Here is a 27,545-nt window from a genome sequence, read left to right as displayed (position 1 = left end):
CTGGAAGAAATATCTCTACGGGAATAGGAAGGAGGGGTGGAGGGCTCTGTTTGCTGGGAATGAAAGGGAAGAGGGAGGTGTCATCCTTATTTGGAGAATTAGCAAAGACTTCCTGGAAGAGTGGTAGAGTTTGGTTTTTAAACACTGGTGGCGTTTTCTAGATGAAATGGTGTGTAACTCAAGTGAGGCTCATCCTAGGCAGATGGGTCCTTGTCAAGTAAGAAACCCTGGGGCCTTTATATTGTTTGAAGGGCCAGGCCAAAGTCATTGAGGGTGGAGCTGGAGCTGATGCACCTCTTTGTTGTTTTTTCCTGACTTGCTTCACAGAACCATAGGGAGACTCTGGCTTAGCATGTGACTCTTCCTTTGATGACGTGGGGACCAGAAGGAGTGAAGGGAAGAGATGCTGCTCTCATTCACTGTGACCTAGTGGCAGATCATGGGGTTGAAGTTATGAGAAGGCAAGTTCAGGATCAATTATTTGGAAGAGTATTTAACAATGTTGGCTGCTTAATATTGAAGAATACTGCATGGAGAGACAGTAAGTGTCCTACCAATTAGTGATTTGCGCACTGACATCTAGTTAGATGAGAGAGAGATTGCATACCTTGGGACATGACTGCAAAGAGTGCCTCTGCTACTGCCCAGGCATGACTCCCACTACAGATTTCTGAGCCTAGAGTTAGATATGAGCTAATGGAAACATGGGGACTTCTGACTGTTTTGCATCTTACTTTCATAATAATGAGCAAACAGAAATAATGACATCAGGCATTTCCTTTTATTTGTTGTTAAAGGATTTCTGCTGGAATAGCTCAGAGGTCCTGTGAGCGTCAGCTACAAAACTCATTGAAGAATATGGTGAAAAAAATACATATACATGATGTATGTACATATGTGTCTATTCTGAGGTGCATCTCTGAGGTTGCTGCCTGCTCTACAGGGAGGCTCAGAAGCGCCTCTGGAGGGCAGTCTGGATATTCTTCAGCAGGCCCCACTTGGCTCGGGCCTTCCCACGCCCATCCGGTGTCACCACCTGCAATCAGAAGCAGAGAGCCATGGCACAAGCAGCAGAAGCAGCAGCTCCCAGGAGCCTGGCCCTGGTGCATGCCAGACACTGTACACGTTATCTCATCATCTCCTCCTGGCAACCACCACCTGAGGCAGGTGCCATCCATCCCATTTTACAGATGAAGAAACTGAGGCTCAGAAGGACCAGGTAGCTTTCCTAAAGTCTCATGTGATGGGATTGAGATTTCACAACCCCTTTAAGACAGCTCATGTGACCAGGTGCTGACGACTATGTTGGAGCTATGACGCCAGATGGGCTTCACCATGGAGTTGTGCCCTGGGTCTTCCCTCCCTCAGCCCCTGGAAATTGCTTCTGTCACAGATTTTATTATTTGTAAATTTCAGTGAATATGTTTGACTTTCTTACCCAACTGTGAGCATCTTGATTGGGGTGTTGGGGAATGAAGGTCTTTCATTTTTGTAGTCCCAGCATTGGTTGTACTAAGAAGAAGTTTGTTAGGAAAGTAGATGACAGGTGAGTAAAACCATATCCTCTGTGAATCTGCCAATCACTTCCTTTGATGCTTCATACTATCTTTGTTCATAGTGAATGGTCAGTACTTTCTAGAAAAGGCAGATTTCATTGGGTAGCAGGGCCATCCTGGAAGTCTCACCAGCTCAGCTTCAACGTGGGTCTCCATACCTTATTTTGAAATTGGTAGATTTCTCCATCTTTCTGGTCTAACAGTATTCCCATTCCTTCCCAATTCACATTTAGTGAAGAGGGATTTCAGGGGTGAGGTTGGGGTCCAGGGCTAAGAGATGGCCCAATGGACTCTGTCTAGTTGAATCAAGATCCAGGAGGGTGATGGGGAAGTGTGTAGCTTGGAATATGAAGAGCAAAGTTTGCATAAGGCACAAAGTCTCTATATACAAAGGGTTAAACTTTTAATGTGTATATTCAAAGGGGAAGGGCAAAAAAAATCAACACTTATTACCATTATGCTCTCTATTTATATAAAATTTCCTTTCAATTTTAGAGAAATGGGCTTCATACAAAGTAAAGCTCATTTTATAGACATGGCATTAGTTACCTATTGCTGGATAAAATGGAGATAACACCTAGCAATAACACTGGATAAAAATAATTTTAGTAGTGTAAGAAATACACACAGAGCTACTAGGGGCCCATGAGGAAGGGATAAAAGTGTTGTGAGGGACTGGCATTTGACTCAGAATAAATGAGGATATGATCATTGCCTGAATGTTTTCTAGGATCTCCAAAGACAAAGATTGTGTGTGACATGTAAGGTGTGCAGGGAGTAAGGTGTGTCTGTCAACAAGGGAATTGTAACAGTGTAATCTAAAAAGGGAAAGTTTCATGTTCTCTGCCCCACCTAATGAAGGATGGAGATGATCAGTGAGAGGAAGCTAAGAAGGACTAAGGAGAGAGGATTTAGAGAGAAGACTTGGAGGAGTCATGTAGAGCAGAGACATGAGAAGAAGCAGCAGTATTTGCTTCTTGATCTTGGACTTGCTCCAGTGACCTGGGGTACATGGAAGGAGACAGTTGGAAGAGACATGAATGAGAGACCAGAGGGAGGCTTATAATAGCAGCCTTGCCTTTATCTTGACTTGTCCTTTAATTTGCTCCTTTCCTTCTAGACTTGCCTGGCCCTTTCTGCCTCTTTCACATGGTTTCCCGCCAGCAGGTGCCTTAGACTTGTGGCAAGATTTCAGGCCACAGTGCCAATCCTGTTTGGCTGGGCATTTATCACGAGGGGATGGGTAACTTTGGGTGTTTCATTGGGAAACTATATCCTTTTGCTTCTTATCTCTCTATTGCACATCAATTCTACTTTTTTCTATTGATGATTTTAGGTATTAATGTGCTTTGTTTTTATGTGGTGGATGGCATATGCTGTTTGGACCACACAAATTTAGGGGTCCTGGGATGCCCCTAAGTCTGCCTGCTAACAGGTCAGAAAAAACAGAGTACAGAAATAGAGATAGCAAAGAAATTATAATGATAGTTGACATCCCATTTCTGCTCAAAATGCCCTAGGTTCAGATGGTTTTCCAAATGAACTCTACAACTTTTGTGAAAGAGTTGTTCTAGAAAATAGGATAAGGATAAAAACTTCCCAGTTCATTTTATAAGGCTAGTAAAATAATGATGTCAGAACAAGATAAAAACAGCCTAAACATTATAGGTCTCATTCACTTATGGCCATAGCTACAAGAAAACAAAATAAAATACAGGTTAACTAAAAATTAAGTGTATTAAAAAAATACATCATGATCTCATAAAGTTTGTTCCATGAATCCAAGTTTAGCATCAAAAAATCAATATAATTCACTTCATTAATGCCTAAAGGAAAAGAAAAATCATACTATCTCAAAAAAATTACGAGGTTGCATAAACTCTCAGAAATTTAGAAGTACAAGGAAATTTCCTTAATGTAATAAATATTACACACTACAAAAATGAAATCAAAATCATCATAGCTCAGTGGCGAAATGTTAATATCAGGAATAATACAAGGATATCAAGTATTGTGGCAACCATTTTCTGTAGGGCTCATGGAAAGAAAAACAAAAAACAATTTTGAGCACTGTAAGGAAAGACATAAATGATTATTAATTATAGAGCATAATTTGGAATAACAGATTCTCAGAATAATAAAATAGCTGATCAAGATTGTTGAAATCAAGATTAACTGACAAACACTGGTAGTTCTTGTTCTAAACCAGTAACACTAGAAAATATAATCAAATAGAAAATAACACTCAGAATATCAACAAAGTCTGTAAATTCCTTGTTAACAGGTACCAGGAACATATAGTAACTTTATGGGAAGAAGGTAAAAGCTCTTGTAAAGCACATAGAAGATAATATGAATAAATGTTCAGACATATTACAAAAGTCTCAAATGTCTCCAAATTGATTTAGAGACTCAATGCCTTCCTAGTGAAATTCGATCTAGATTTATTTTTAGGAGTTCAATTTATTTACTCTAAAATTTATATGAAGGAATACATTTCTGGGATCTCCCTAGTAGCCTAGGGATTAAGTACAGTGCTAGGCCTGAAGAAACTGAGTTTTACCCCTAGCCAGGGAGCTACCCACATGGCACAGCAGACCTTTCCTGACTCGTCTGCTGCTCCCCTCAGCAGTGTATTTCAGTCAATCTGCCTGTTCTGCTCCCCACTCTGTCTCTGGTGAATCTTCTCACCTCCCTGCACTTCTGGCTTATACCTCAATTCTTCTATGCAAAAAATACCCCCCAAAACCCATAGAAAACAAAACACATTTCTAAGATTAGTTAAACAACCTTAAAAAGGAAAGAAGGGTAATGGAAAAACTTACCTTGTTGGCAGTTAGTCAAGATATAGCACAAAGCTGAGTTCTACAATAAAAAAGTAAAACCAGTGTGGTATTGACATATGAATAAACAAATAAGCTAGTGGAATACAATAGAGAGTTCAGAGATGCACCCTTACATATATGACAACTTAATGCAAGAGCAAAGTCACCTTTGTTGTATGCTAGTGGAGAAAAAATGGTTTGGTAAAATGTGATTGGGAGAAGTGGTTTGCTTCATGGCAGAAAAAGTCCATCACTCTCCAGAACTACAGACAACAGCAAGCTCTAGATGGAGTAATAGTCAACTTTGAAAGCAGAAGCTATAACGTTAATAAAGGAATATGTGGAAGATTATTTTTGTGCACTAAGCCTTCAGAAGGACTTCTTAAACACAGCTTCAAAAGGTCAAATCATAAGGAAAAAATAATGGATGACTTTGACTTTGATCAAATCAAATTGAAGATTTCTTTAGTTTCATGAAGTACTCTATCAACAAAGTTAATATATAAACATTGGAATGGAGAAGATATTAGCAGTGTCTAAAATCATTATCTAGACTATATAAAGACATCCTGCAAATCACTTTGAAAAGGAAAAATGCAACAGAAAAAATGGGCAAAAGACATTATTAGGCTATTTACAGAAGAGGAAATCCTGAAAAATAACAAGCATCTGAAATGAAATTAAAAACAGTAAAGAGATTGCACTTTATACCTAGTGGGCTAGCAAAATTTCAGAAAGCTGGATTGTGTCAAATGTAGGTGGAGCTTAAATTACAAGAACTGTCATTCATTCCTAGGCAAGTGTGCATGTGCTCACATCAAATATGCACAGACACCAAGATACAGCAATTTCATTCATGGTATGTATCTGTTAAAGGCTGAATTGTTTTCTCCCAGAATTCATATGTTTAAGTCCTACCCCCAGTACCAAATATAGTGTGACTGTATTTGGAGATAAGGCTTTTGAAGAGGTGATTACATTAAAATGAGATCTTGAGGGTGGGCCCTAAAGCAATCTGACTAATATCCAAATAAGAAGAGGAAATTTGGACATGCAGACATACCAGAGGTGCGTGCATACAGAGAAAAGGCTGTCTGAGGACCCCAGGAGATAGTAGTCATCTGTAAGTGAAGGAGAGAGGTCTCTGAAGAAATTAGATCAGCCAACACCCTGATCTTGGACTTTGAGCTTCTAGGACTGTGAAAAAATAAAATTCTATTGTTTAAGCTGACTCCCCTCTTTCCCCCGCAACACCAGTTGGTGGTATTTTGTTGTAGAAGCCCTAGAAAATTAATTAAGAATCCTAGACAAGTTTTCCCATCACCATCCTGCCCATGAGGTGTCAGGAGGCTGTACACTGCAGCATTATTGGAGTTCACCTGGGTAGCAGCTGAGTAGATGCTAAAATGTGGACAAATGCATATTATGAAGGATGAGGCAACACTAAGAGTAAGTGACCTAATATGCATGACAACTTGGATTGATCATAAAAATACAGTAATTTGGGACACCATTAGTTTTCTAAAGGTGCCATAAAAGGGAAAAAAGGTAAGGCGTAAAGTAAGATATGTAACACAGTATTGTGTAAGTTAAGAACAATCTCAAACAATACACATTATGCAAGACACACAGAAGTAACAAGATACACATAAAACATAATAGAATGGAAGTCTAGGGAAGAATGATCACCAAGGAAATATATACACAAGAAAAAGACCTCCTGTAGATCAATGATGATAATGGGGTATGAATTGAGGGGTATGATTAATTTAACTCTATATATGAGGTTAACAATAATAGGTTCAGCTTGAACCTAAATTATACTCACTCCAGGGTTCAAGCCTGCCTTCCAGGCAAGTAAGCAGGAGGTGTCAATAAGTTCTATTTGCATGAAGGATCATGGAGTCCCTTGGAAAAGAATAAATCCTAAGTAGATAGAAAATGTAAACCATTTTGATTTCATTTCAGGGCATGAAGCCACAGGTTACCCCCATTATCCTAAAGCAGAACATTCCTATTTAGTGTAATTTGGTAGGTTAGTTTCAGGGTCTGAGAATGGTCAAAACCTTTTTCAGATAAATTAATGGAAATGGCATCCCCAGATACCCAAAGATTACCAATCATACCAAATAAGAATACTCTGCTTTTGGATATGGGAAACACCTGTATGAGGTAGGTTTGGGGTAGTTATGCTGAGTGTGAATAGTGATGGTAACCCAAATTGACATCCATCACCAACCTCTGAAGGTGCATGTCAGCCTAGGCAGAGTTTTCAGTACAAGAGAGAAGGGGGATTTAAGAAAAAACAATTTGTAAGATGCCCAGAAAGTCCAGGCAACCCTACTCTGTGTCTGGAGTTCCAGATGGAATAGACATTGGTCAGCATGGTGAGACTCAGAGTACCAAGGTGGATTAAATACCTGTGAATCACAGAGAGTGGAACCCAGCACACACTGAGAAGGAATTTCAGAGGATAGGTGGAGATGGGGGTAAGCACTTTTACTTAGTAGTGATAGGGAAGATCCAGAACAGTACCTTTGAGTATTACTTACTCAATAAGTAATATTGAGTCTGAAATTTCCCTCTAAATATGATATAGGGGCTCCCTGGTGGTGCAAGGGGGTTAAGTTTCAACACTATGAAGCAATCCACAGCCACTGCAGCACTAGTTTGATCCCTGGCCAGGGAACTAACCCACATGGCAGAGCAGACCTCTCCTGTCTCACCCACTCTTCCCCTCAGCAGTGTATTTTAGTCAGTCTGCCTGTTCTGCTCCCTGCTCTGTTTCTGGTGAATCCTCTCATCCCCTCCCCACAATTCTGGCCTACACCTCAGTTCTTATATGCATAAATAAATAAATCTTTTTAAAAAATGAATGAATATGATATAATCTGGGGCAACCATTTTATAGATTATAGTAGGCAGAATAAGAGTAATGCTCCTTCTTTTCCCCAGAGCCATTCCAAATCCTAAGCCCGGAAGCTGTGCTTATGTTATGCTACATGGCAAAGGGGGATTAAAGTTGCTAGTGAACTGGCTTTAAACTGGGCAGAGTATCCTAAATCACCAGGTAACTTTGATATAATCATAATAGTTCTTCAAAGTAGAAGAGGGAGCCAGAAGAGAATCAGAGAGATAACAGTGTGAGGATGACTTAATCTAATAATGCTGGCTTTGAAAATAGAGGAAGGGGCCATAAGCCAAGGAATGCATGCAGAGGCTCGAAAAGGCAAGGGAATGAATTTCCCCTAGAGCTTCCAGAAGGAACACAGTCTTGCTGACTCTTGGCTTTTACCCAGTGAGATTCATTTCAGATTTTCTATTTCCAAAGTTATATGACAATAAATAAGTCTATGTTGTTTGGGTCACTAATTTGTTACAAATACAATAAGAAACCAATGCACAGATAAAAAGCTGGACTTGTCATGGGCAGATAGCTGAGTTTTGAAGTCAGAGATAGACAGTGAAGGTAAGGATATTATTTTCAGAAATGGCGTTGTTGGTCAACAGGTACATTGAAGACTAGGAGAAGAAAAGGAGGAGAAACTGAAGCCAAAGGATACTCCATTCTTTCAAAAATATCAAATTCTCAGATGTTAAAGGCTCTTCGCTGAGGACCATGGGTCAAGAGGGGTGAGTAAGGCCAACACAGTGTCTATTTCATGGAGTGTGTTGGAATGTGGATCCAGGTCCACAAGCCCAAGTCCAGTGCTCTTTCCAATGCATAATCTTAACTCTCAAAAATAAAGAAATAAATAAAAGAAGTCCTGCTCTCATTGCTGTTTACTAGGACAACATTCTGTCAAGCATGAGGGGCCAGCTCTCCAAGGCTGAGCCCACTGCCCAGACCTCGCTGCATCTGATCATGGTACAGGAAATAGAGAGTTCCCACATTGGAGAAGAACTAGTTCCCATTCAACTCCTCCTTCGACTGATATGAGGCCAGACATATTCTCTGATCCTCGATAGTCTCATCGGTATATTGGAGGCAGTAACTTCCCACCATCTGAGAGGCTGGGCAGGTCAGTGGTGATGATATGCAGCGTCTGGGTGTCTGACATAGTCGACCTTCAATAAATGGGGCCTTAGCAAGTCTTAAAGTTAATTTTCATGCTTCATGTATTATACTGCAAATAAAATCCCTTAAAAAGTCAACAAGCTACAGAATATGAAAATCAAATATAAAAGCTGTTATTTCACTTTCTTTACAAAGGTACATATGATGAAATATTGCATTTTGGATAAGAAATGATTCTGCTGCCTCATTACAACATTTTAAATGAAATCTTTCAGGAATACCTGCATAGAACTGATGCCAAAGAAAAAATATTTCGATTTTATAAGAAGGAGCTGAAGTCATTACTTTTATGAAGCTTTATAAATGTCATTCAAACACACCATCTTATTTTCATTCACCATTGAAGCCTTTACTTATGCAAATCATGACAAATGCTAAGGAAACCAGTGTTTCCCCTGGAATGCTAATATAATCACAAAGAGAGAGGAAGAATTACTTCTGAAGGAAAAATCTATATTGCAGCTCTGCAAGTCAGATAAAAATGAAGCTTCCAGAAAACCTCATTAATTAGTGCTCTGCTCATTTAGAAATGGTGTTAAAAAGCAAAGAAACTAGAATGGGTTTGCTCCTCATATTGGAATGCAAATTAATCGCATAAACACAATTTCAGGGGGAATGTTATTCCTGACTGATTGTATAAAACACTTAACAGCTTTTAGGCATCTCATGGTACTTTATAATTATTAATTTTATTTATCAATTTATTTTCTCATTCTTTAATTTAGACATTCATTCATATGTTCATTTGTTTGGTCACATTTTCACTCATGTATTCATTCAATAATCATTAAGACCTGCTACATACACAGTGCTGTAGTAAGCACTGCGGGAGAAACAAAGATGAATAACACAAGCATTTTGTTCTCAAGGAGTTCAGAGTTGAAGAGGGATGATAAAACCACTGCCTGAGAAAGGTCACATACTTTAGTCTCTCCACCCCATCCCTGTTCCTCACATTTAAAAAAGGATAGAAGATATATATATATAAAAATTAGTGACAGCACCTAGGGTCCTCCATGGGCAAGACAGTTTTGAGGAATCCCTGAAAAATGAGGAGGAGGGCGAAATTAGAGTGCAGGAAAAATCCATAGTCAAAATGACACACTGAAGAATGGGGTAGCAGCTGTGGGGAGTTAGTTCCATGCTGTGGAGAGAAGGGTGTTAGCAGGAAGGGATCAGGGACAACTGACTGACAGACAACTGGCTGAGGTTGGCAGGAGGAGCAGCCAGGTCCACTCTCTTCATTCCACTTACTTCCCAGGGCAAGGTGTCTGACCTCTGTGGGAACGGGCAGGAGTGCGCATGGCGGCCAGGCTCCACAGCAGAGCTTGAGACTGAAACTGGCCCTCAGAATGAGGTAGGAGTCCCCACCCCAGGAGACTCACTATAGTCATACTGACCAACATCAGTCTCAGAATTGTGCCCCACCCACCTCTTGCTTCCCTTTATCACTAGATAACCAATCAGGGTGTCTTCTGCAAACATTTCATCAGGGACAAAGGGAGCATGGTGGGTCAGATTAGGATGGCCCCACAGAGCTTTGGCCATGACAGACCTCACCACATGCAAGCAGAATGTAGCAGAGGAGAAATTAAGGACTAGTTGAAAATGCTGCGGAGAGAGAGAGATAGAGTAAGAGAGATGTGTAGGCTGGAGTGGTCCCATGAATTTGTTCTCTTTTAATCATAAAGTTTCCTTTTCAAAAGTTAAGATGAACAGGCTTGTTTTTTACTTCTAAAGAATCCCTGATGGGGGGTGGGGGGGCGGGAGGGGAAGGATTGGGGTCAGAATGGGGCGTTTGCAATTTTATGGGGGAATATAAAAATAAAATTTATTATTTAAAAAAAAAAAGAATCCCTGATTAAGACATGATCTATTCTGATTCCATAGAACACCATCATGGGTGTAGAGTAAGAGAGCTCTAAGCATTCTTGCTATCTTTTGCCCCTTTCTTCTTTGACTCTTACTAAAATTATACTCACACATGTGGGATATAAAGAAAAATCAGTCTTGCATCACAAAAAAGATAAAAATAATTTTGTGTCTTCTTTTTTTGGAGTCCATCCTCACCTACTCAATGGTCATTCCTTGATAAGCAACAACTAACAATTTTTTTTTAGTATAAGTACATCTGAATACTGCAAGGGGTAAACTTACTTAAAAATCACTTGTCTGCATTCTGTCTTTGTGTTTGTTAAATCTGGCACCCTATCCTCGCTTAGCTTCACCAAGGGGGCAGACATGTGACTCTTTTTTGGCCTCCTCTCACCATAATTATTATTTGATGAACCCGGACATTCTTGAAGGCATAAATCATGTCTTATTTTCTTCTGAATCGCTACATCCTAACATAATGCCTGGCACAAACATTTTTTTTTTGAATCAAACTAAAGTAACAATTCTCAAGCCTTATTTGCAGTTTGCTGAGCCCAGCAGCCTTCTCTTTGACTCCAGTTAACAAGTTTTCTGTGGTTAGAGGAGGCAGTCACACAGTGGGTTCTGTGATCTTAGGATCATCCAACAGAGCTGCTTCCTGAGTGTATAAAGAAGATTGTTCTGAAAAATAATCTGCACAGTACCTTGCAGATGTCACTCCATTGCCCAGGACCGTTGTCATTGATGGCTCTAACTTTAAATAGGTATTCAGTGTTGGGGGTCAGGTTGTGTAGCTCCAGATTCTGCTGCATTATATCCCGAATTTGTCCACAGAGCTCTGTCCGCACATTGTTAGATGGAGAAGTAACGAGTTCATAGAATTCCATCTCAAAAGAATCCACATCTTCTGTTGGGCATGTCCAGTAAACCTATGGAAGAAATAGACACATAGCTGGGTACCTTCTTTCCCAATCAGACTTCTTTCCTATAAAGTTTTACATCTTTGATGATCTGTAGGTTGAAGCTGACTTCATGCCCTTTAGCTGCTGATGACTTTGAATTAGACTTGTGCAATAGTCTTGAAAGACCTTTTCATGGGGCCTGAAGAGATGTTTGTGATGCATTACAAGAGCCCAAGTCTGCTCCCTGGGTTTTTACTGTCCGTCAACATGGAGGTGATCATTGCCTACCTGATAGCACTAATCAAAGTCTCTACTATTTATTGAACACCTATTATGTACCAGTTTCTATGTTAGGCATTGTCTAACTTATTTAGTCCTCATAACCCCTTGGAAAGGAGATTTTATCCTATTTTACAGTTGAGGCTCAGAAAGCTTACATTTAGCAATTTCAATCCCTTATTTTATTTACCTTTTACTTTTTAAAAAAATTTATTGAAGTAACATTGCATCATAACATTATATAGGTTTCAGATGCACCATTGAGCATCAACATGTGTACAGACCACATTGAACTTTTAGTACATACACAAAGAAATAGAGCCCCAGAGAGGTGAAAGAATTTATCCAAGTAACGGAGAACATATATTCACATTCAAGACATGAAATATCAACTTGGCAAAAGAAATATTAACAAGTTGCAATAAGCTGATTGTTCTTGGCATATAAATATTTTATACTTGTATTTTTATAGATGTTAACTTGCTTTATTTAAATTTTAATAAATTTCAACATTTTAGTTTATAATATTAATTTATAATTGCTCTTATAACATCTAAATATTTTTATGAATTAGTATAATTGATTTGTGATTTTTATATATTTATACTTTTAAAATGTTTTATAAATTTATATTACATTAATAACAACTTATTTTTTCTGATTATTAAAATAAAGAAGTTCATTGTAAAGTACTTGGAAAGTATAGAAAAGTATAAGGAAAGAAAATAAACATCATTCATAATCCCACAATTCAGTTAATAATTCATTATTAATTCTTTTCAGTTTTGGAATACATACAAACACACAAATACATATAATTTGGATCATATTGCTTTGATTCCTGCTTTCTTTCATTTGCTATATTTTATATATTTCTCTATATCATTAAAAATTTAGTAAAGCGTCATTTTAATATCTGCCCATAAATGATTTAATCCTTCTGTAGTTGAACATTTAAGTTGTTTCTAATTTAATACTTTAATAAATAATGGTGCAATGAGCACTTTGGGGTATGAATCTACATTCTAATTTTTTATCATTTCTTTGGGAGGGATTTCTAGAAATAAAATTGAGTTTTTATTAAAAACTCTTAGGATTTTTAAGATATATATGGATAAGTTATTAAGACTGACTTTAAGAATATTTTCCTTTTTTTAAAAAAAATTTACTTTATTTATACAAGAGCCGGGGTACAGGCCAGATGCGTGGGAGGGTGAGAGGACTCACCAGAGGCAGAGTGGGGAACAGAACAAGCAGAATGACAAAATACGCTGTTGAGGGGAACAGTGGGTGAGAGAGGTGAGGTCTGCTTGCCATATGGGTTGCTCGGAGGCCAGCGGGGATAGAACTGGCACTGCAGAGGCTGCGGACAGCTTCACAGAGCTGCGCTCAACCGCCTGCACCACCAGGGAGGCCCAAGAATATTTTCTATGCCAAAAGCCTATTGGGAACCAGTAATCAACCATCATTTGAGAGAGATGTCAACACAGATTCCATCTTCTGCATGAGTGAGCTCTATGATGCCTGTGTTATTTCCATTCCAAGATCTAAAATAAAGATCAATAGTATTTTTACATCAAAAACCACTGTCAGTAGGTTTCGGTGATTTTTCTAGGGAGGCCCTTCTCTTGAGCTCTTCCAGGGACAGCAAACAGGTGACCAGGGAGACTGTTCTCCAAGCTCAGATGAGAGGAGGCATCACTAGTCCTTCCCTTACAGAGCAAGATCTTTCAACCTCCTGAGTGATGTGGAGGTGAGACTGAATGCCACCCCAGAGCTTGTGTCACATAGATTGTAGACCGTGCTGATCTAATGTCATGTGAAAAAACAGGATCAGTTGCTCACTTGTGAGTGTCACTTATGTGAAGGGCTGTGTCTGACAGACCACGGGAGGGGGTGTTTCATTTTGCAACAAAAGGTGATTCTTCGTATCAATTACAGACTCCACAACATAAATTATGATATGTCAAGAAAGTGGAAAAGTAAAGCTTAGTCAGTGACTGGTTTCATTTTGTTTGGGACCCTTGGTACTAAAGTGTGACCTGCAAACCACCGTCAGTGGCAACATCCAGAAATTAGAAAAGGAGATTCTCAGGCCACAGACCCACTAAAATAGAATCTGCCTTTTAACTAGAACTCCACATGCATGTTTATGTTTGGGAACCACTGGCTTATCCTTCAAGGATACTAAAAACCTTTGGAGGTGTTCTCAGACTATGGGTGCAAAAGATGGGTGCTACCACCTGAAAACAGGTCATGGGCTGGTCTGAGAGATGTCACCTCAAGAAGAGGCAAAATACGCTCTAATAGAATATCTACTTGCATGTTAATCTTTTTTCTTGCTGAACTTTAGTAATTCATAAAGAGTTCAATTTAGATTCAGCTGCATTTGAAGGGAATGCTAAGGGAAAGGTCATTTTCCCATGTTAGACCAAGAGACTGAGGAGTTCTGTCCTCTGGAGCCAGGTGATGGCCACTGCTGAGGTCTGCAAGAGCTCTCCCATGAGCTCCCCCTCCTGCAAGCTGAATCCTGGGAGATAAGAATTGGTATTCCATTGAGGATTATCCTTCCAATCTTTCCAAATTATGGAGGGTCCTTTCTTTAGGAGAGATGGTGATTTAAAGTAATTGTAGCTGGTAGATAATGGAGTCTACATTTCTAACTTCAATTTCCATGTTCTCTCTATCACAGGCTTTCCTTTGGGAAATAGTACACTCTCCAAGTGGTGTCTTCAAATTACTTTGGTTTCTTTTTCAATAAAGAAGCTGCCTTTGAAGTTGGGGCTTTCAGATACATTTCTGATTATGTGTTAATATATTGGGTTTAAACCAATCTCAGGTTACTTAAGATTTCAGAAAAATCACACTTTTGAGTAGGCAGACCAAAAAGGGTCCAGAGGAGAAGGTTTTTGTGAGCAGACTTAGAGCTCAAAGAGTTAAGTGTAACAGTCCCTGCTCTACGCCATGCCCTGCACTCTCCCAAATTCCCCACAGGGCCCAGAGCCTTTCTCACCTTGGCAGCTCGAGGATACACCAGAGTCTGGTAGATAACTATTGGGCCCGGGGTTTTCACAGAGCCATCATTGAATGAGTACCAGTTGTGGAAGCTGCTGGTGTTCTGCACAGGCTGGTTTTCTGTGGTTGCACTCCAGTAGGTGTAGAGGCCCTCTGTGGGCTTGGCAGGCATGGCTGACTGGGCTCGTGCACAGACCTCGGTACCCTTGGCCTTCTCCCCGGTGGTGGTGAAGGACAACAAAGAGGCGCTCCGCTGGTACAGCTGTTGGTTGTCGAAGCTGTGGGTGCTGAAGGTGACCTTCCTGGCAATCATCATTTCTGGGTGCATGGGGTAGGGGGCGGGCAGATTTTCTGTTGAGGAGCTTTCTACCTTCTTGGGTCCTGTGGGTCCTGTGGGGAAGAGCTCATGGATGGCACTGGAAAGCTCAGTAAAGTCCAAAGGCATGCAGTGCGAGGAGTGCAGCCTGAGATGAGGGTCAGGCCTGAAGGTGGTCTGGATACCATCCTCTATCTGGTCCACCAGGATCTTGGCAGACTGCAGGAATGCCACTTGGCCTGTCTCCTTTAGGGCTTCCTTGGAGTAGGCAATCAGGCCGTCCATTTCATTCACTTTCATGTTTGTGACATGCACATATTTTTCAATCTCCTTCTGCCTGAAAACTTCCAGATTCTCTATCTGCTCCATGATGGATTTCTCTTTCTCCTGAAGAATGTTACGCAGCTTGAGAAAGCCATTTCTGATCTCTTTTCGCTTAGCATCTTTGTCAGCTTTGAAGCTGTTTTTTAGAATGTTGAATTCCATTAGGTCATTATCAATTTCATATCGGACTGCAAAAAACCAGATTAGTTATCAGTTAAATTTTTCAGCTCCCCAGATGTCAAAACCAGCAGCAAATTAGAACAGCTTACCTTGGGCTCCAAGGAAGTGAGTGAAGAAGGAAGAGGTATTTGTAACTGACCAAAACCTACTAGAAAAGCTTTATGAAATGAATTTGGCTTCCCTCAGTATACTCTCTTTCTCCTTCTCCAATACTTTCCTCAGGTATCACAGTCATCCTTCCCTTGTACATTTCTCTCTATGGCCTTGGGCCTGAAGTTGGCAGTTAAAGGCCACCATAGACTGATTTCTGGCAGATGTCACTTATCAGTAAGTTGGACTTGAGAAGAAGTGATTTTACAAAGTGGCTGGCTTTCTGTGTAAAGGCTAAACTTTTGTAGAGGTAGGAGAACAAACTAGATGATACCTGCCTTACTCACTGCCTTTTATCAATCACTAAAAACCTAGCCCTAGACAACATTGGGAAATTAGCAGTTTCCTTCACGTTTCTGCTCTTCACCTACCCCTTTTCTCTACTGGGGGACTTCAAATCTCTGGTTCAGCTGGCCTATTCTTTTTGCCTTTCTCTCACTTCCTTACAAAACAGGGTTTGCTGTTGCACTGCAGGGAGAACCCAACTTGTCCTATAGTCTCTCACGTGGTATTTGGATTTTAAACAGTCATTAAACAAACATTTGCTGGACAGCTGTTCCATGTCACATGTCTTTTAAGAAGTAGGAATATTGATATAAATATATGAGGGCACCGATGCTCAAAGTACTCATAAATCTAACAACACTGCAGTGCAAAGGGTGGTGGGAAAGAGTGAGCACATGCCATATCGCTATCTGTGAAATGAACTTTTTTTGACTTTAGGCATTAGGCAGTGATTTGAAGATATGTTAACATTCTGTGGCCTATTCTAAAGATAAGTTCCTCCCTATGAAGTGGGCTCTACAGTGGAATGATGAGCTTTAATCATCACCAAAATTTATTCAAGAGTGTGGTGATCACTTGAGTGTTCACATTGCCCTGGGTCCACAGTAAGCTGGGCCCCTGTGGGTGGTGACCACTACTATAATGATGTGTACTTAAGTAAGAAAACCCTGGAGTTCTGTCAGACCGTGAGAACAGGGACCCAGAGACCATGGTTGGTGACCATTTTGTTGGGTGTGTGTCGAGAGGCTCCAAAGGTGCTTGTTGAAGGGAAAACTTTGTGTTTTGTTTTTTAACCCCTTTGGTGTGAATGTCAGCTGTGTCACTCTCTGGTCTATTTTCTGAAATTCCCATATCTCCTGCCCACCACCCCCTTCACACTAGTCCAGAAGAGGAGGTGATACAGAATGGGGGTGAATGAGAAACTATCAGCTTGTGGGCTGCTCAGATGTGCTTCCTGCTTCCTCAAGAATAAGCCCAGATGTGACTTATGGCAGCTGAAACTCCACTTTCTGCATTCATTTCTTTGACTTTTCAGTAGTTACTCACTGTCAAATTTATTTGGATAGGAAATTCCTTGTTGTATTAGGGATTAATTGAGCTTATATAGAACAAATTCCTGAGAAATAGAATAAAAATTCCTTAGATGAGAGGGTAGAGGTATTATCAAGAGAAAGGAAATAGGAGACCAGAACTGCCACCACCTGACCACTTACAAATATGGCTGTTTGCAAGAGCTGAGTTAAAGCAAAGTCAAGTTTTCCATCAGGCAATATACTTAAAACTAGTTACTATTTATTAAATGTTTATTATGAATCATATACATATATTGTCATATCTTATACATACTATGAATCATAGTCATGTTATCATACATTACACATCACTTCCTATAAGGAAGATAATGTTCCCATCTAGATAAAGAAACTGAGAGAGCTTCAGGGACTGTCCAGTGCAACACAGCAAGTAAGTGGGAGAAAACAGGGTCTCTGCCTAAATCTATTTGTCTCATTTCAAAGCCTATATTCTGAATTGTTCTAGTTGTGCTGCTTACCCCTCTGTGAGCATCAGAATCACCTGGGGGATTAAAGCAAAACCCTTCTCTTCCCTTTGCCTGCTAAATGAATTGACCTGAGTTAGGCTCAGGAACCCAGGTGAGGCAGTTTGTAGATAGGTTTTGAATCTAATCTTTGAAGGGAATCTTTGAGGGGTGGGGGGTGGTGTCTTGAAATGTAGATTCCCATGCAATTGGTCTGTAGTGCAGCCTGATATTCTACATGACTAACTCCTAGGTGATTCCTGGAACTATTGGATCTTGGAACATACTTTGAGCAGCAGAGTTAAACTTCTGAGTTCCCCTTAATCTGGTAGTTCTCAAATTTGACAGTGTTAGGACAACAGGAGAGCTTTTGAAAGACCCCTGTTGCTCTGTGCATGGGGATAGGACATGGGTATCAGTTTTTGGTAGTGCTCCCTAAGGGGTTCTGATGCAAAGCCAGGAGATGCCATCATGAATTTAAATCAATCAACCCAAACAAGGCCTAGTGTTCTCAGATTACCTGCTTTTAAATTATCTGGAGATCTATTGAAAATGCAGATTTATGGCACCTTCCCAAGAAAGTTATTGGGTCCTTAAGAGCAAATTTGAACACTGGTTAATTTTTTTTTTTTTGTTATTCCTGTAGGATAAGTATCAGTTTTTTCTGCCCTCCTGCCATTAGGATTGATAATGGATCCCTGTGGACCTGAATGCATGCCTGATGGCGGGCACCTGGAGTGGGATGTGGGCATATGTAGGTGGGTACACCTGGGCTGAGACAGGGCTTATAAGTGCGGCGTCACGGGGAACAGAACCACAAGAGGAGAACAAGCGAAAGACGGGAAGAGAACCAGCAGAGAAGCAGAGGCCACGAGAGAACGCCAGAGAGCCCAGAAAGAGTGATTAGCCTCCCAACCCCCCGGCACCCCTGCCTGCCTTGTACCTGGTAAAATCCCAATAAAAGCCTGAAAAGCCACTGAAGGCTCCAGGACTCCTCCTTCACCCGTCTGCTTGGGTCATAGAGATTCTGCTCTGTGCCCTTCCTGCTGCTACAATTCCTTTAACAAAAAAGTTAAATCCTTTAGATATATTTAAATGAATATGCCAGGAAGGTAGCGTTTATCTCCTTCCCAACAGCTGGATTTCTGGAATTTGTACTGACCTTCCCTTACCCTGAGTCAGACTTTATCAGCTGACATTTAGGTGCCTTGGACTATGAGAAAACTATCCTGGGTTTTTACTGTGTTAAAGACATGGGCTTCCTGTGGTTGCACGGGTCCCAAAGCAGGCTATGCGCAGCAGCTCCTTCCCCATTCTGACATCTCAGAGAATCCAACCAAGCCCAGGCAGTGAGTTTCACCTTAAGGAAATCTAGAAACCAACAGGACTGCTCATTTGCTTGACAACTTGGCTTCTGTAAGGTTTCTTTACATAGAAGCTTCCCTGTGAGTTTTTACAAAACTGAATAAACATCACCTGACAATGTTTCTAGGTATGGGGCAATAGAGAAATCAAGGTATTCCCTTGATTCCTGCTGGTGAGATGTCTTGGATAGAATTAGCAAGAATGTCTTTGACCCAATTCCATGTCCAATGAGACCTTTCTGTGCAGCTCAGGAAGAACCGCCTTCCTTCCATGGCCAGCATGTTTACAATGAACACTGAAATATCTGACCAAGGGCAGGGCTTGGGTTGAGTGGGTGCACTTTGTCACTTGAGTGTAGGCCTCTTTGTAAGAAATATACACAGGTGGTGGTGGTAGGGGGCTGCTGTTGTTTTCCTATATCTCTATCTTTAGATTCTGGTCACTGTTTAGCACAGAGTAGGCTGCAAATAAAAATAGAATTAACAAGGGGGTTTGAGTCAGATTGGGGCTGCCATTTACTGGCTGTTTTGTGCCAATTACTTCTTGACATGCTCCTTGTCTTACATTATCCATGAAGAAAATTTTAATGCTTATACTAGAAGATTTTTGAGAAGATTAGACACAGTTCTTCTAAGAGGCCTGGGTAAAGAAGACCTTTAATGAGGTAGATATTCAATGAGTCCAGCAAGATGGCAGCAGAGTGAAGATGGTGGGGCTTCCTACCACATACAATGACTCTGCTGGCAAAGAAAGCCAACTCCCCTACAGGAAAAACTGATGACCACAGCCCACAATAAGGCCATTGACCCACTGGAAAGGAGAAGGAAAACTGCAAGTGAGCTTTCTTTAGGTTGATAACTTGGCAGAACATCGCACAAGAGGAAGGATCAGCTGCTGTGCAGAGCCCCCTATAGCTACTGGTTCAGGCACACACCAACATTGGGGCTCGTAGACCTGTCACTGCACTGGATAAGGGGGTGTGTAAGCAGGCACCTGGGATGAAGGGTGCACTGTGAGAGAGCTGCAGAGGTGGGGGCAGGACAAGGTTTACTTGCTTGAGTCTGAGGCTCTAACACAGAATAGCTATAGTCTGAGTGGGGTCAGAGCACCTGATCTCCCCTATAGATGAGACTACTTCCTGAAACCCAGGCTGAGCTATCCAAGACACCTGCGACCTGGGAAAAAGATACACTCGGAAAAACTATAGCTTGAGCACCTACCAGCAGAGGAAGTGGATAACCCAGGATAAGACTCTACAGGGGATGAAAAGAGAACAGCTCCCAACCTGACCCCATATTAACCTGTAAGGTAAGTGATGGTCAGGATTTTACACCGCTGGCCTCTGTGGCTATAATCTGCGGCCTTGAATGCAGAGGGTACTTTTCCAAGTACTTCAAGTGGGCTCGGGGCATGCATGCCTGATGGTGGACACCTGGATTAGGGTGTGGGCATGCATAAGTGGGCACACCTGGGCCTGGAGTCTGAGCCAATAAGGGTGACATCACACAGAGATGGCTGCAGCGAGACAGTGGCGGTGGAGAGTGGCTACAAGAGGCGGAGCAATGGCTACGAGAGGAAGCCCAGAGGAAAGAGCGTGTAGAGATTCGGAGGAGGCCCAAGTTGCTGTCTCCCTGCTGGCTGGTCCCCCTGTGTGCTATTAAAAAAACCTGTGGGGATGATGCCAAGGGCTCCAAGTTTCTCTTTTAAGCTGCCTGAACCAACGGTGAACCTACCTGGCCTGGGATGATTGCAAACAAACCGAAACTCATGCCCAGTACAGCGCTAATGCTTAAAAAATTAGCCTACACTGCAAGTGCACATGAGATACTGAGAGCAGGAAGGTGGCTTGGGGAGGGGAGGTTACTGCGCATCCCCACTGGGCGACTCTGCCAGTAGGGAAAATACTGAAGAAATCCAGTTTTAGTGACAACATGCCTTAGGAAGGCTCAAGAATTTCAGGATAAGATAGGCTCAAACTCTTCGTTTTCCAAAAGGACCAATGAGGCTAAGATCCTGAGATTATAACCAAGACTAGAGAGTCTTCATGCACTTATTATGTGTGAGGTGGGTTCTTGTGTGCTTCCTAGAGAAGCACATTTAATTCTCATAATCGCCCAAAGAGGAGCTACTGCCTCATTTTACAGATGAGGAAACCAAGGCACAGGGGGCCTAAGGGACCGCTGGTAGTTGCTCCTGGGTTTGCGGCCCCCGCAGAGCTTCCCAGTGCTCTGGTTGCTTCTCTGGGTAGAGGTCTGGCCTCGCTAACCAGCCCTAGGACCCTCCCCATCAGTCCCCCAGAGGGCGTTATTAGGAGGGGCTCAAGGGGTCCCAGGACCTGCTTTGTACTTGGCTATGGCACTGAACAGCGCCGCGGCTCTCTCCGAGCAGGCGTCGATGAGGGGGACTGTGTCGTGGCCATTGTGGAAAGCCGTTTTGCAGAAGGTGCACAGCAAGTCGTGGTCGCCCCTACAGTACTCCATGATGCGGCTGGACGGGTGGTGGATACAGATCTTCTCGTCTTGGTCCTCGGGGCTGGTGTCCACGAAGACATGGTCCTGCATGGCCACGTCCGAGTGGAAGGTCTTCAGGCAGTCGTTGCACAGGTTGAGGCGGCAGGTGATGCAGCGCTTGTAGGCGATGCGCTGGTGGCGGCAGACCTGGCAGATGACCGGCCCCGTGGAGCGGTCGAAGCGCCACTTGAGGTAGCCGTGCTGCTGCATGTAACGCTTGGTGAGGCGCCCGCGCAGGTAGTTCTCTGGCAAGTGCATCTTCTGACTGTAGGGCATGCAGTGTGAGCGGTCGCACACCGGGCAGATGAGAATGAAGAAGTTCTCGGTGACCTCGGCGCGCTTCTGCAGATGGCGCAGGCACTTCTCGCACAGGCTGTGGTGGCAGGGCAGCATGAAGGAGTGTAGGCGCAGCCGGTTGCACATCGGGCAGGAGAGATGGCGCACTAGGTTGCCGTTTGCTGAGATAGTGCCCTTGATGTCGTCCAGGTGCGGCTCGCTGCTCCCGATGCGCAGGGCTGTCTTGGAACTGAAAGGGGAAGCCAACACCGTGGTTTAGAGACAGGCTGGAGAGCCCCTGAAAGAACGTCTCTGACAGTCGGTCAGGTGTGATGGTGAGGAGTCTGCGCTCAGCGCCAGGCTACCTGGGTGCTAATTCCAAACCTGCCTCCACCATTTGTGGTTGGGTGGCCTTCAGTAAGCTAATTGACCTCTCCCTGCCTAGTTCCTCATTATAAAATAAGTATACATTATAGAGTTTCTTGAGGGGATAAAAATCTACCATAACATCTGCAAGGCCTGGAACATAGTAATGCTCTGCAACTGCTTATTATTCTTTCTTTCTTTTTTTTTAAAGATTCATTCATTCATTCATTCATTCATTCATTCATTCATTCATTCATTTATACAAGCACTGGGTACAGTCAGAAGCACGGGAGGGTGAGAGAATTTACCAGAGCCAGAGGAGGGAACAGAACAGGCAGACTGACAAAACACACTGCTGAGGGGAGCAGCAGGTGCAGCAGGAGAGGTCTGTCGCACCACGTGGGACCCTCGCTGGTGGCCGGGAGTCGAACTGGCGCTGCAGAGGCTGCGGGCAGCTTTGCAGCCCAGCGCTCAACTGCTGTGCCACCAGGGAGGCCCTGTTTATTATTCTTTAGCAAGAGAAAGACTGGCCTCATACCATGGGCTAGGCCTCCAGTCACATCATAGAACACCACCAGCAGACAGAGGTATTCTGGGACTGTGACAGAGCAAAGCAGAATCAAGGCCACTTAACCATCTTTGGATTCAGACAACAGCAATAACGTCCCAAACACAAAATGGCCAAATACCCCTTATCCTGGTTATTGGGAGTGGTTGCTGCTTTTTCACCTATTATAGTGTTGGACTCACTCTGTTCTTCCCAACTTCTGGGCTAGGTTCAGTAAGATACCTAATGGGAGGTTTACCCTCATGACCTACCTAACGTGAGCATAAATCCTGTAGTAATTTATTGATGCCTTCTTATGAGACATTGCAGGGTAAGTGAAAAATCATCTGGCTTTCTCGCCCTTCCACCATTAGTATTAATGGTGGGTGCCTGTGGTCCTAAATGCATGCCTGATGGCGGGGACCTGGAGTAGGGTGTGGGCATGCATAGGTGGGCACACCTGGGCTGAGATTGGGCTTATAAAGATGGCATCACGGGGATGCCAGCAGAGCAGAGCAATAGAACGAGCAGGAGAACAGAAGCAGGAGAAGGGGAGCAAACAAGCACAGCAGCAAAGGAGAAGCAGAGGCCATGAGAGAATGCCAGAGAGCCCAGAAAGAGTGAAAATTTGCTGGGGGCTTGGGGGCCTGCCACCCTTCTGGCTTCCCGCCCCCCCCCCCCCTTGTAAAAAGCTCAATAAAAGCCACCAAGGCTTCAGGACTCTCCTTTACCCATCTGCTCAGATCATAGAGATCCTGCTCTGTGCCTTCCTGGTACTACAGACATTTGCTTCAGTATATTCTTATTTATTGCATTGAGACAAATCCAATTGCATGCAACTACAGTGTGTTCTTGGTGAGTTTTTCCTGCAGGGTATTGACATTATTTTTGTGAGTAGGATGGAACACAGAAGGGGATAAACTGTCCTTCCCAGGATACTAGAATGCATGTGTCTGATCACTAGATTAATAGGCTCTGTGACAGTGAATTACATGATGGAATTCACCACTTTAAAAAATTTCACCTTTGACAAGAGTTTCTCAGCCATCCTCATCGCCAGTCTCCTCATCTGTAACTCAGAGCTCATGAAACTACTTTTTTCAAAAGAATTTTACGAAGTCTATGTGAGATAACTTTTAATAAGTGCTTAACTGTTAGTCCCTAGTCAGTACTCAGTAAAGGGCACCACTGTGATTACTCTCCCCTGCTACTAGCCAGCTAATGTCCACAGTGGAGGAAAGCAGTGATTAAGTCCATGACAGATACTTATTTTGTGTGTGTGTGTGTGTGTGTGTGTGTTGGTTCTTTATTAGTCTAATATCTAAGGTTGATTTCATATATTTAATTGTAAGAAATATGAAGTAAATGCACCCTTGTGAAATTCAAGAGCATATGTTAAGAAGCTACAATCAGGGCAAATGCAGTTTATGAAAATAAATTAGCCGTGTGCATGGAGGTATGAACAGAGATACACACTCTGACTGTTCCTCGCTCTTCTCTGTTCATATTAGTGATGCCTGGGTATCATTCTTGACCTCATGGCTGTGTTGTCTTCTGCTTCTTGCAGCCTTTATATGTCCATGTCTCCTCCCCCACTCCTATATCTAGGGGCCTATATCTCAGCTGAGATAGTCAATGATGTTGTACAAATTTACTGGTATGGAGCTGCCCAGTAGTGACAGAGCACCCCCTTAGGGACACTAAGACACTGGGAAAGCACATCCCTTAGGGATTTGGATGCTTGACTCCAGGTCGGTGGGTCTCAATGTTCTTACCCTAGTTCCCTCTCTGCTTTTTAAGTCTCTTCCCTGGGACATGAACGGGTCACCTGGAGGTTCAGGTGGTAGTTGATAGAAAGACTTCTCTAGGTCGATAAGGTGGGACTCTGAGAATTAGGGTGTACTATAGAGGGGTCAGTATGAGAAATCAGGAGGAACAGTGGTGGAAGAGAAAGAGAAAGCAAGCCTGGGGGACAGATGTTAATGATCCAGGGAGCTGGGGGAGAAGGTGAAAAGGCAGTGAGAAAAGGAAATGATTAAGGCAGAAAGGGGTGAAGGAGACAAGAATGCAGGTGGGTGAGGAAGATGCTGAAACGGAAAGTTGTGAGAAGGAACAGTGGAGGCAGTGGTTCAGAAGCCAGGAAAGAGGCCAGATGCGAGTTAAGCCACACTAAACCCAGAGCTGACCTCTGACATAGCAACATCTCTGAGCATCCTCCAAAAGCCTTGGACCTAGACAGTCAGTGGCCATGGTTCCATGCCCAAACAGTTCCCAAGGCTGAGTGCCTGGTCTTCCTGCTGAGCTATGTGGCCTCTGCTCCTCTCCCCCCTCCCTCTCCCAAATTAAGTTCTGCTTTTTTTTGTACCTGTGTTCTCACTGCACCACTTCTCATTGTTTAAAGGACTAGTCTTTTGGATTCCCTCCCTGTCTCCTCCAGGCCATTCTACACTTTAGAAGTCTCTCTCTCTCCCCCACCCCCTCTCCCCCCCCAACCCTCTCTCTTTCTCTCTTTCTCTCTGTGTGTGTAGTAGGGCTTTTACAATTCTGAGACAGGTTCATACCCCCAAACCAATAAAAATTAGAATCTATGGGCGATCAGGGTCACATATCAGTATTTTTAAAAGCTCTTCAGGTGATTTCACAGCATATCAAGATTTGGGAACAGCTGATCTAAGCCGTCTTCCCCAAGTGCCATTGTCATTCTTCCCCTGTTGAAATGGACTCAGTGACTCTTCATTGCTGATACACAGAAAATGGGGCCTGTCAAGAGAATTCAGGAGTGTGGATACTTCTTTCTGGATCTGCATTCAGGACCCCTATGTTCTCCATGCAAACACTGAAGATGTTCAAGGGTGGAGAAGTAACATTTATTAACCATCTACTAAGTGTTCAACTAAGACTTTACTCTTCCCCTGAATTCTTCAAACCCTTGCTCACAGAGTTGTTTTTCCAGCCTTGAAAGGTTTCAAGCCTGCCTCTCATTTTTCTGCCTCTCTGAATCCTGCCAATCTGCAGTGATGGGTGTTGAACGCCAACCCCTATCCCATGTCTGCCTCTGCTGCTCCATATCTCCTTCATGCGTGACTTAAAAGAAAGAGTGGCCTCAGTGCCCAGCATAGAGGGTTAATGCCCCACATGAGTGCTTGAGACCCCCAATGCCAACTCTAAGATAGGCCATATGGGTCAGAGTGACCTGTGGAACTTACTACTTTTCCAAAAAATGTTGCAAATATCCAGACATCAGAGGAGAAAGAGAAAAATCACTTCATATGTTTATGTCACATGACAGGTTACTAGCATATAGATTAATCCTTACACCACCAAATCACAGAGGTCTTATACTCTCCATTTTGCAATACAACATTTGAAAGTTAAGAACATAGACTCTGGGTTTGAATCTTGATTCACCTTACTAGCTGAGTGATCCTAGACAACCTCACTTCTCAAAGACTCAGCTTTGTCATGGGGAAGTGGGATTTGGCAAGGGTTTGATGGGACTGTGCATGGAGTGCCTAGCAAGTAGCGTAAGCATGAAGTATTAGCTATAATCCTCTTTTGTACAGGTGGGAAAGTTGAGGTTCAGGAGAGCATGCACTTATTCACACAGACCATGGAGCTTGGATTTGGAACTCAGGTCTGCAGGTGGGTGGTGGTTGTTGAGGACATGCTTAATTGCTGCAAAACAGTTGGCCTTCTCTTTGAAGGTAGAGAAATGGACTTGGGGTGAGGCACTGGGCTCCCTTGTGATAGGAGGATCCCAGTTTTCCTGAGCCAATGTGGCTGGCAGTGGGTCCCCAGCACTTACGAGGTGTGGATGGTCTTGAGGCGCCCCTTGTGGAAGGTGATGGTGGCATTGCGGCAGCAGCGGCTCTCATAATAGTAGCACTTGAGGTTGCTGCTGGTGGTGCAGCAGCACTTACAGTTGGGGTCATTGGCCCAGGAGCAGCAGCACCAGTGGCAGTTGGGGTTCTCAGAGCAGGTGCAGTGGCAGCACTGACAGTTCCGCTCATCCTTGTAAGGGCAGGGGAAGCAGGTGCAGTTCCGCTCCGAGGTGAAGACGAACTTGCAGCACAGACAGGAGCATAATCGGGGACAGCATCTCTGCCATGTACAACATGGAGAGCAAACACACATAGCAGTCTCCATGGCGCCTACATGATTGCCACCTGCCCCCTAGGGCTTGGGACGCCTCCTCTACAAGAATCCTGCTGTCAGTTTTCCGGAGGGACCTTCCCCCTCTTGGTGAGGCCGTCAGTGTGGAGGTTGCAAAAGGGTGGCTGTTATGGGGCCTTCACAGCCGGTGTCCCTACTAGGAAGCTCATGAGTTGGTATTTACATCTATCAGCATGAGGCCACCTGCTATGTCACAATCCCTCTCTCTCCCCATCATATCTCACCATGCTGGGAGGAGGGAGGGTGAGACCGGGGGTGGTGGCAGGTACACTGATGGACACACCATGATTCCATAGGGCTCCAGGGTATTCCTGAAATGAGCAGCCTGGGGGGGTCTAGCTGTCATAGACTGTCACTTTTGAATTATGGAGTGCATTTCAGAAGCTTTTTCTCCTTGCTGGTTACTTTGCCTGCAACTGGGCATGTTGACTTCAGGCTGTGTATTCTCAGGCTGTGAGGCCTGGGTGTGACTAATTGGAAAAGCAAACAAATGTGATTTTTCTCTCTTTGAGCTTTTTTTGTATTTGAACTCTGTATTTAATGAACAAGGCATGGTGTTTACAAATAATAGCAATGCCACATTTGAAGGGAATCACCATTTGGAGGAAGAATTGAAGGAAAAAAACAGACCTAGTTTCATCTAGGCATTTCCTTCAACAGTCATTGATTTTAGCAGTCACTGAATAGTCACTGCTGATTTTTATGAATAATTTCTAAGAGGAATAGTCAAGGGCATCCTTCAGTTGGTGGTCTTCATAGCAAACTTGTGGTAGAAGGTAGAGGTTTTCACACTTAACTCCCTGAGCTGGGGAGTTGATGGGAGAAAGGGGTAGAGCTGAGACTTTTTTGGCAGGTAAGCTACTGAGGCTTTTGGCATTTAAAACACTAGCAAGGAGGGGTTTCTGTGGAGAAACAACCAGCTTGCCACATGTGGCTTTGTCTTGGACCTTGTTCTCTGCTCAGTGGATGTAAACTGGTGTAGGACA

General features: G+C 43.0%; 1 protein-coding gene across 1 annotated transcript; it reads right to left on the bottom strand.

Moving 5' to 3' along the window:
- Nucleotides 1–949: 949 nt before the first annotated feature.
- Nucleotides 950–26,532, bottom strand: TRIM42 (tripartite motif containing 42; the record flags this gene model as incomplete). Its single annotated transcript, XM_084231261.1, has 5 exons — nt 950–1,036; nt 11,039–11,263; nt 14,529–15,358; nt 21,023–21,723; nt 26,192–26,532. 5 exons carry the CDS (start codon nt 26,530–26,532, stop codon nt 950–952), a joined length of 2,184 nt encoding a protein of 727 aa, XP_084087387.1.
- Nucleotides 26,533–27,545: the final 1,013 nt, after the last annotated feature.

This window comes from Talpa europaea (assembly GCF_964194135.1).
Source record: "Talpa europaea genome assembly, chromosome: 4".
Classification (NCBI taxonomy): domain Eukaryota; kingdom Metazoa; phylum Chordata; class Mammalia; order Eulipotyphla; family Talpidae; genus Talpa; species Talpa europaea.
The sequence above is the reverse complement of the archived record's forward strand: the minus strand, read 5'-3'. Positions and strand labels throughout refer to the sequence as shown.